The sequence below is a fragment of the Halichoerus grypus genome, chromosome 14, assembly GCF_964656455.1.
Source record: "Halichoerus grypus chromosome 14, mHalGry1.hap1.1, whole genome shotgun sequence".
In the NCBI taxonomy this organism is placed as follows: Eukaryota; Metazoa; Chordata; class Mammalia; order Carnivora; family Phocidae; genus Halichoerus; species Halichoerus grypus.
This window is the reverse complement of record NC_135725.1, coordinates 57,555,619-57,566,014: the sequence shown is the minus strand read 5'-3', so window position 1 is coordinate 57,566,014 and position 10,396 is coordinate 57,555,619. Positions and strand designations below refer to the sequence as shown.

General features: G+C 46.0%; 1 protein-coding gene across 1 annotated transcript in view; it reads left to right on the top strand.

Moving 5' to 3' along the window:
• The first annotated feature begins 1,636 nt into the window (after positions 1–1,636).
• Positions 1,637–10,396, top strand: part of DCAF12 (DDB1 and CUL4 associated factor 12) — a 34,166-nt gene continuing 25,406 nt past the window's right edge. The window contains exons 1-2 of the mRNA XM_036069578.2: positions 1,637–2,269; positions 3,328–3,582. Of these exons, the coding sequence (XP_035925471.1) occupies positions 2,192–2,269; positions 3,328–3,582 (333 nt within the window). The 5' untranslated portion in view covers positions 1,637–2,191. The remainder of the gene's footprint in view (positions 2,270–3,327; positions 3,583–10,396) is intronic.

The window sequence follows — 10,396 nt, the reverse complement described above, 5'->3', positions numbered from 1 at the left end:
GGGGCTCGATCCCAGGACCCTGGGATCATGACCTGAGCAGAAGGCAGACGCTTAATGACTGAGCCACCCAAGCACCCCCACAATTGCTTTTAAAATACTGATGATATCATGGTGCCTGGGTGGCACAGTTGGTTAAGCATCTGACTCTTGGTTTTGGTTCAGGTTGTGATCTCAGGGTGTTGAGATCCAGCCCCACGTTGGACTCTGCGCTCAGGAGGGAGTCTGTTTGAGATTCTCTCTCTGCCCCTCCGCACCTGTGTGCGTGCTCTCTCTCAAATAAATAAATAAATCTTAAAAAAAAAAAATAAAGGCAATTGTGGACTTTTAAACTTCCAGGTGAATCTTCATTCCACAGAAATTGTGAGCTCTGCTGGGAGGTACATTTGGGGCTAATTCCTGGGATGCCAAGATGAAGTACAATAACCTTGAGGATGAGCCTGCAGCCTCTGACATGGGCAGATACCAGGATCCAAGTGCAGCTCAGCATGAGCCTAGAGATTCTCAAAGGAATTCCAGACTCTTGCCCAGTGGGCTCCTGGATCATCAAGGGCATTGTGAGGCAAGACAGACCTGGAACAATAGGCTCAAAAAGGAAGGTGAACCACTTCTGAGCCATTCACTCTGTGCATGTCTCTGAAGGGATAGGGCCGACCAAGTAAGATGGGGCTGCCTTTCCCAAGGTGGCATTAGAAATTAGTGGCAGTGCCCAGTTGGGATGGCAGAGGACCCTGTCTCAATCTGGTCTTTGTTTCGACTTGGAAAACAAATTCAAATCTTGTAGGCGGAACTTCAGATGGGTCAACAGAACTCCCTGAAGGTATGAGGCCTGAAGCAACCAGCAGGTAACTGGGCACTACAGCCCGAGGCCAGTCAACCCTAAGCAAGAGCATCCTGCTTCCTTAAAGGGTTCCTTTGCCTGAGGAAAGTGGAAGCCAGCACTCAAATTCCTACCAGATCTTCTGAAAATGGAGGCAAGGGTGATACTGAAGAAGCCCCCTTATCTAACTGACTGACAAGCAACGTCCACTCTCTGTGGTTCAGAATTTCACCCAATCTGCCCTCATGGGGATGCAACCAGGGTCCCAAGTGAGAGGCAGGCAGTGGCAGTGCCCTGTTCCTGTCCTCAATTTAGGACCGCATGGGAGACGTAAGAAACAGATAAATTAAGGCGTGAGGTCTATTTCATAAAGCACAAAAGACAGTGTGGCCGGCAGGTCATGAGAATCTAAAGGGAGAGGAGGTCGTAGATGAGGGAAAGATGACGAGGGCTGTTGTGGTTACGGCAGGAGAGAGGATTAGGCGGGGCATGTGGGCAGCAGGGAGGCAGGAGGCTGAGTGGAGAATGGAGCCTGAAGGCTCTCGAGGGGTGGGAAGAGGCCAGAGGCCCGGGCAGCAGTCTGGGCTGGTAATGCCAGGCAGGGCAGGTACTCTGCAGAGGGAAAGTCTGGCCACGCTGGCGTGGATTCCGAGCCGGACTCCACCTTGCGAGGGTGGAGGAAGAAGGTCCTGCCTCCTGGCACAGAGTCCAGCCCTTGGTGTCAGGGCTCCGTTTGTGATAGGTTCGGGGAAAGTGCTGCGCTCAATAAGAGATAACCAGTGGCAGCTGCCGGGTAAAGGCGTGTGCTGGGAGGTACTCCTTCCCGGAGCGAGGATAGTCGTCCTCACTTCCGGGTGCTTGCGGATGGGCAGGCGGGGGTCCGAGGTCGACCGCCAGAACGCAGATTCCTCTGACCCCAGGTCTTTCACCTCCAGCGGCCATCTGGCGACCGTTGGAAATGAGCGGGCGGCCGCAAAACAACTGCCGCGGACTCTCCACTTGCAGGCCGTAAACCCCACCCCTGAAGGCCCGGCAGCGTCTCCGCGGCGACATGCCGCGAAGTGCGGCTGCGCAAGGGTGACGGAGCGCGGGCGACGGGGAGGGGGTGTTTTGGTTCTAGCCGCTCGCCGTCCTTTCAGACTCGTTCGTCTGAAAGCTTCTCGTTCCTTCCTCCCCTGCCCCTTCCCTTTCCCTTTCCCGGCCCCAGTCCTCCCTCCCTCCTTTCCCTTTGCCTGCCTTCCCGGGTCCGGGCCATTTTCCGGGCCAGGCGCACAAAAGTGCGCGGCCCCGGGGCCCAGTATATGACCCGCTCTCTTGCTAACCCTCGCTACCCCCGCCCCATGTGGCTGCGGGGCCGCTGCGGCGCTGCCCACTATGGCCCGGAAAGCAGTTAGCAGGAAGCGGAAAGCGCCCGCCTCGCCAGGAGCTGGGAGCGACGCTCAGTGCCCGCAGGTGAGGGCTGAGAGGCCTGGACCCGTGTTACGTCGCCGAGGCACCCAGAGGGGGATAGGGTTCTAAGGTCAGGGAACCGGAACCGGGGACCAAGGTCTGTAGTCAGAGGTGAGGCAAGAGCGGAGCCCCAGCCTTTTGGGACAGGGCTGGGCGCTCAGGAGTTCATAGATCTGAAAGGCCAGAGGAATGAGAAGCTAAAGGGAAACTTGGAAACGGCATATTCCGCGGAAGGCCTGCAGCCGGTCGTGGGGCTTGAGGGGAAGCTATAATCTTGGCTTTGGAGGGAGGAAAACCGACATCGAGGGGAATCAGGAACAAAACCTCCCAGAATATACTGGGAGGGAGAGTCAGTTCCCCCTCCCAGGGCTTTGGGAAGCGGAGATGATTGCGTCCTTTATAAGGAAAGGAGTTTCCGTCTGGATACCTCAAGCCCTGAGGTGGCCTTTTTGGCTCTTGGACCGGTATAAAAAACAGCAGTTCTTGTGGAACGCGTATTCGGACTCTGATTTCCCGTGCTTCCTACTCCGTTAGTATTTGATTTTTCGAATTCTTCAACCGCCGGGAGCGTGGGCCTGGTGACGAGGGGTCGCCCTGATAGCGCATCCCTGGAAGGCCTGGGACTCCAGGCTGGCCCCCGCTGCACTCTCCATGCTCCACGGGGAGTACAGACTGAGAGGAAGAAGGGTCCTGGGTAGAGATGCAGCCCGGGTCGGTGTAGTAATTATTTGGTCCCTCATTCCCTTCCCTATCAAGGATAACTTTAGGGGCCCTGAAGCCTTCACCCCTAACAGGGCTAGTAAATCTTTTGATCTCTTTTCTGCTTCCTTTTCCTTGTCTTTCAGCCCTTGTTTCTCATAGGTAGCTTTGACTATGAGCAGTATCTTCTCAGTGTTGGAAGAGTTAAACTGGACTTTCTATATTGAGATTTCTGTTCTGTTGTATTTCTGTTGTATGTAAATCCTGCAGGATGAGTTCTTGGTGATTTCTCTGATACAGGAGGATCCCTTGTTCTGAAGGAAGGTAGCCAAAGCCCTAATTTCTAATGTTGCTTTCCACAGTTTGGCTGGGATCACTCACTTCACAAAAGGAAAAGACTCCCCCCAGTGAAGAGATCCTTAGTGTACTACCTGAAGAATCGAGAAGTCAGGCTTCAGAATGAAACCAGCTATACTCGAGTGTTGCATGGCTATGCAGCACAGCAACTTCCCAGTCTCCTGAAGGAGAGAGAGTTTCACCTTGGGACCCTTAATAAAGTGTTTGCATCTCAGTGGCTGAATCATAGGCAAGTGGTGTGTGGCACAAAATGCAATACGGTAAGCGTCTGGGGGGCGGTAAGTGAACCTTATCCTAGGGCCTGAATACATTTTGGCTCCACGTGCTCTAGAACCTCTCTCTCACTGCTCATTTTCCCCATCAGTTTCTTTTGGGAGGAGATTGCCTTACTCTGCTTTCCATTCCCTCCTATCTGTTGATAACTTCTTTCTCTCTCTCCTTTTTCCCAGTTCCTCATCTTCTTGATAAATCTTCAGAGGAGTCTGTTTCTTCAGGCCTCTTGCCGTATAGCTGTTCCACTGCTTTTAGAGTTCTTTGGCCTCATGTTTTTATGTTGCTTTTTAAGTCAGAGACCTTAGAGGAAAGACTTAGGAAAGAATGATGCTCAGGGCATCATTCAGGATACATAAAAGTGGAAACCTAGGTCTTATCTGCTAAGCTAAGGGCACATATAAGAATATTTTAAGTAGCACTTGGAGGGCGCCTTGGTGGCACAGTTGGTTCAGCGTCCGACTCTTGATTTTGACTCAGGTCATGATCTCAGGGTCATGAGATTGAGCCCTGTGTTGGGCTCCGTGATCAGCTTGGAGTCTGCTTGAGATTCTCTCTCTTTCCCTTGGCCCCTCCCACTCATGTGAGTGCGCTCTCACTCTAAAATAAATAAATGTTTAAAAAAAAAAAAAAAGTAGTACTTGGTTCAGGATAGGAATAAAGCAAACCTTTTTTTCCCCCAAACATTCTTTTTTAGGGAGTAGAATCCAAAGTAGAATTAAAGATTTCCTTTTTTTTTTTTTTTTAAGATTTTATTTATTTATTTGACAGAGAGAGGGAACACAAGCAGGGGGAGTGGGAGAGGGAGAAGCAGGCTTCCCGCTGAGCAGGAGCCCGATGCAGGGCTTGATCCCAGGACCGTGGGATCATGACCTGAGCTGAAGGCAGGCGCTTACAACTGAGCCACCCAGGCGCCCTTAAAGATTTAATTTAAGAAAAGGTAGAGAATGTGTGTTTGGTGATATATTTCAGGATGTAAATGTTCTTTGCAAAGTAGCCTCCTGAAAAGGATTCAAAAGAGAGAAAAATTATTACATGAGGAGGAGAGTGTTTTTACACGGAATGAGTTAGAAAATAGCTATACATGAATGAAGGGAAAAATTTATCAGCTATATAATAAGCACAATTATAGTCATAGATAAAATATGTCAATCCAGGATTGGATATTGCAGATATGTTTGGAACGGAGGGACACAAATAATGTCAGAGGAATGGCAAGAGGCAGGGCCTGGAGGTAGGAAATGATTCCAGATGAAGCATGAGAAAAGATGGGATATAGGCCCAACTGCTCTCTCTGTTTTCACCTTACACAGAAACACATCTTGAATTAATTGAAAGAGATCAAGAGTGTCTTAAGTACTAGAAGTGTTTGTTTATAAAGGACATAGGCAAAGATTTAAACATGAGTTTGAAGGAAGGAAATATTAATCTTGGCGGTTGGGGCCCAGCTGGCATTTCCTCTTCTGTTGAAGGTTGCTGCTTGTCATACAGAAGCCTTTCAAAACTGAGTAGTGGTGGCAAGCCTCTACAAAACTTCCTTTTCCTAGTCTCGCAGGCCACCACTCATGGTGTAAGAGAACTGTCATTATTGTCACTCGGAATAGAAAAAGAGTCTCCCATTTGGAGGAATTCATTCTACTCCACATATACCATTAGTGTTTTGCCCAGCAAATGCTGTTGAATTATAAACTACATTAATCATAGTCTCCTTCTTGAATTTATTGACCCTATTTTGAAGGTTTGCATAATGTTAAGTAATAATTTAATGTACTCTTAATACCTACCTCTTTCTCTCTTCCTGTTTCCTCATAACGTAACATGTTTAAATGAGGGCCTGTTTTCTTTATAATTTGTGTTGTTACTTGCTTAGCCTCCAGAACCAAAGCAGGGAACCAGGAATGCTGCTCTTTGAACTTTCTGACATTGGACAAATGAGTCCCTTATCTGTGCCTTTGTTTTCCCATCTGTAACATGGGAGTGATAATATCCAGAGCTGAGAAGGTGGCTGTGCACCTCTTGGGAAATACTTGAAGTTAGCAATATCTTTCTTATGCAAAAATAGTGGTGATAATGAATGCAAAGCTTTTTCCAATGCTCTTCGCATTCCCTGGGACGTCCCTCAGTTTGAAAGAGGAAAATTAAACAATTAGAATTATCTTTGGATAATATGTCAAGATTTTGGCGGGGGGGGGGGGGGGGAAGAATTTGTGTTGGAGTCTCAATAATAAATGAAGTTCTGATGTATTGAAATTTTGCTATCAATGAAGCAATTTTAATGTATTAGGTAGGAAAAGTATACAACTACTTATATCTTAAAATAGCCTGTACCTTCAGGTTAGAAGCTGTTTTTGTCTTGGGTGCTGTTGGTATTTATCAGCGTTTAACTGAATGTATACAAATGCTAAAAAAGTAAGGTTATGGGGCACCTGGGTGGCTCAGTTGGGCGTCTGCCTTAGGCTCAGGTCATGATCTCAGGGTCCTAGGATCTTTAGGCTCTCTGCTCAGCATGGAGTCTGCTTCTCCTTCTCCCTCTGTGTTCTCTTGCTCTCTCTCAAGCAAATAAGATCTTTAAAAAAAAAAAAAAAGCCAAGTTATTTCCCAGTTAACTAGCTTGGGGCAATAGTTTTGAAACCTCTGCTGAGGCATTAGATCATCCTTTTCGAAAAAAAGCAGATATATTTTGTAAATCTTTTTGTAGCTTGATACCTGAGGTGAGAATTGCCCTGTGCTGTGTTGCCACACTCAAACTAGGAGCAGTCATTCAACCCCCTGAATTTTCTGGGCCCAGTAAGCACAAGAAGGACCATAAAAATGGCCAACGTATGTTTTATTTTATTTTTTTTAAAGATTTTATTTATTTATTTGACAGAGACACAGAGAGAGAGGGAACACAAGCAGGGGGAGTAGGAGAGGGAGAAGCAGGCTTCCTGCGGAGCAGGGAGCCCGATTCGGGGCTCGATCCCAGGATCCCGGGGTCCCGATCCAGGATCCCGAAGGCAGATGCTTAACGACTGAGCCACCCAGGCCCCCTGTTTTAATCATTAATAACATTTGTATGGTTATATTTTTACTAAATTACCAAAAGAGAAAGGTGTAGGGGCGCTTGGGTGGCTCAGTCGTTAAGCGTCTGCCTTCGACTCGGGTCATGATCCTGGGGACCTGAGATTGAGCCCCACATCGGGCTCCCTGCTCCGCAGGAATCCTCCTGCTCCCTCTCCCACTCCCCCTGCTTGTGTTCCTTTTCTCACTGTGTCTCTCTGTCAAATAAATAAAATCTTTAAAAAACCAAATAAAATAAGAGAGAAAGGCGTAGTATAACCTTAATTGGAACATGGGCCTGGAAACCAGGATGGGTAGGTATATTTTTCTGGTATAGGGTTACAAAGTCAGATTGTATACAGAGCGAGACAGAAAAGCTAATAAGAGAAGCTTGCCAGGCACAAGACAGTAAGTTGTGGGGACTGCAAAGAGCCAGAGAAGGTATTCTTGGCTCCAAGCAGTTGTTGCCATGCAAGAATCTGAGCGTATTGTTAATTTTCTTTCTTTCTTTTTTTTTTTTTTTTTTTTAAGAGAAACGAAATCTGGATTTTTATGGGGAAAAGTATCAACCACTTACGAAGATTATTGAGAATCTGGTGTGACAAGAGCTTTATGTATCTGGAAGAGAATTGTGAGATTAAGGTTGGAAAGGTTCATTAGGATCAAATTATGGAAGCCATTGAGTGTCCAGCTAAGATCTTATTTGGTGGGGAATGGAGAGACAAGACCCAAGGATTTCAAGCTGGGAGAGGAGTACTGCTTTAGGGAAAGCAGTTACAGGATGCTAGTGCTATAGTATAAATGAACTAATGAGGACCAAAAGCAGGATAGTGGCAGGGAGAGAGTGAGAAGACAGATACATCTTAAGAGAGGCGCCTGGCTGGCTCATTCAATGGAGCATGAAACCCTTGATCTTGGGATCATGAGTTTGAGCCCCATGTTGGGCATAGAGCCTACTTAAAAAAAAAAAATTTTTTTTTAAATACGTTTTAAGAGGTAAAATCTGTAGGGATGTCCGAGTGGCTCAGTCGGTTGAGGGTCTGCCTTAGGCTCAGGTCGTGATTCCGGGGTCCTGGGATCAAGTCCCACATGGGGCTCCCTGCTCAGCGGGAAGCCTGCTTCTCCCCCTGCCTGCCTCTCCCCGTTTGTGCTCTCTCTGTCTCTGACAAATAAATAAAATCTTTAAAAAAAAAAAAAGGTACAATCTGTAGATGGTGACATGCTCAGATATAATCCAGAGGATTAAGTTAAAATTGATACTGATGTCTTGAAAACCTGGGTAACAGGAAGGATGGCAGGAGAGGAAGGAGTATTAAACAGATTTGAAAAGAAAATGAGTTTAGTTTTGTGCTTTCACTTAGTTGAAATTTAAGAGGTGTAAAAATTGAAGTTAGTGATTTGGGAATGGTTGTCTATGTATAAGGGATTATTGAAATTAGTGCACTACCATGGGAGAGACTGTAGAGAAGACACTCTTAAGTTGCATAAACCTTCCCTAAAATTGCAAAAATTTCATTATATGTGTATTTTCTGGGCACAATGAGTTCGGGGGGTGGTATGGGGAGCAGTCCGTAGTTTTCATTATATTTTCAAAAGGAGTACTGTGAGCCAAAAATGGGTAAGAACCATTGATATTGAAAGGGTAGCTATAAAGATAGAATCTTGGAGCAAGAAGGTCAGAAGAGAACTAGGAGGGGCTATTTTGGGGCACCTGGCTGGCTTCGAAGAGCATGCGACTCTTGATCTCAGGGTCATGAGTTGGAGCCCCACATTGGGTGTAAAGATTACTTAAAAATAATTTTAAAAAAGAAGGAAAGGGAATATTTTGAGAGAGGGCAGTTTAAAGACAAAGATGGTGATAGAGTGATAATGTATGCAGAGTTTGAGATATGTAATTTTAGATTCTTATTTCTCACTCACTGATACCCTTCAGCCAAAGACTATCAGGAACTTAGTATAGTAGATACAATTGCTTACTGCAACTACAGAGAACCTAAACCAAAGGGAACCATGAGACCTCTCAGTAAGAGGGTGTTAGAAAGGACTTAAAAGGGCAATTTGGGGGAATGCTTAAGGAAATGGGACTTTCACAGGAAAATTTCCTGGGAAATTATTTTTACCAAGACACCAATGCCTAGCTGATAGTACCAGGCTAACTAGTAGAGGTCAGGGCTGCTTGCTTTTTCTCAACATCTTCCAAAGTAATGAATGGTCACGGGTATGCTGCTGACTTCACAGATAGAGTTGGTGGATTAGAATGAAGCAGAAAAGGGGTGCCAGGCTGGCCCAGTTTGTGTAGAGCATATGACTCTTGATATTGGGGATGGAAGTTTGAGCCCCACATTGAGTATAGAATTACTTAAAAATAAAGTTAAAAAAAAAATGAAGCAGACAAAATGAGTTTGGGCTGCGATTTGTTGTCAGATGGGAGGAAGAAGAACTTTTGAGGAGCCTAATTTTGGGTGTGGAGAGGAATGGTAGACACCAGGTTGAGAAAATAGCTGTAATGTTGTCCCTGAGTTTCCATATGCAGATTCCTGAAATGATAAAAGCAGAATGTGAAATCCAGTCTGAGACACAGGAAAACAAAATATGGTGAAGTGTGGGAGTTTTGCTCTGACCAGATCTTTAATTCTTGCTCCTTCATTTTACTATTTTATTTCCCCAAAGGGATTACAGCCTTTTATTTTTACTTTTTTTTAAGATTTTATTTATTTGACAGAGTGCACACACAAGCGGGGGAGCTGCAGGCAGAGGGAGAAGCAGGCTCCCCGCTGAGCAAGGAGCCTGACGTGGGACTCGATTCCAGGACCCAGAGATCTTGACCTGAGCGAAAGGCAAACGCTTAACTGACTGAGTCACCCAGGCACCCCTCAGAATATTTGACTCTTTTATTTTACTTTATTTTTTTTTTAAGATTTATTTATTTGACAGAGAGAGACATAGCGAGAAAGGGAACACAAGCAGGGGGAGTGGGAGAGGGAGAAGCAGGCTTCCCGCGGAGCAGGGAGCCTGATGCGGGGCTCGAGCCCAGGACCCTGGGATCATGACCTGAGCTGAAGGCAGACGCTTAACGACTGAGCCACCCAGGCGCCCGTATTTGACTCTTTTAAGAGAAAGATTTTATTTTATTTTTTAAAGATTTTATGTATTCATCTGACAGAGACACAGCGAGACAGGAAACACAGATGGGGAGAGGGAGAAGCAGGCTTCCCGCCAAGCGGGGAGCCCGATGTGGGGCCTGATCCCAGGACCCTGGGACCATGACCTGAGCTGAAGGCAGACGCGTAACAACAACAACAACAACAAAAAAAGAAATGATAGACTTGCTATGTTGATTCTGGGCCCCATTTCTTAATTTTCTTTGTGCTTATGGACAAGCCCCAGATACTTCTCCTAAGCCTTTCTTCTGTCACCTTTAAAATAAATGGAGTAGTACCTGCCCAGCAGACCATGAACAGAATTAAATAAAATGTTGGTTAGCACAGTGTCTAAAATTTATGTTTAGTAAATTGTTGATCTAATTAATGGTGGCGGTGGTTTGATGGTTCTAGACTTTAGGTGTATTTCTGGCCAGATTCAGGTATGCTTAACGTAAATAGGATTTCTATATCCTATAAATGGCTTCTTTTCTGTATGCCAGTCACATCCCAAGTATCTTAAACACTTTTAAATAATTCATCTAGGGGCTTCTGGGGGCTCAGAAGGTTAAATGTCTGCCTTTGGCTCAAGTCATGATCTTGGGGTCCTGGGATTGAGCACCAC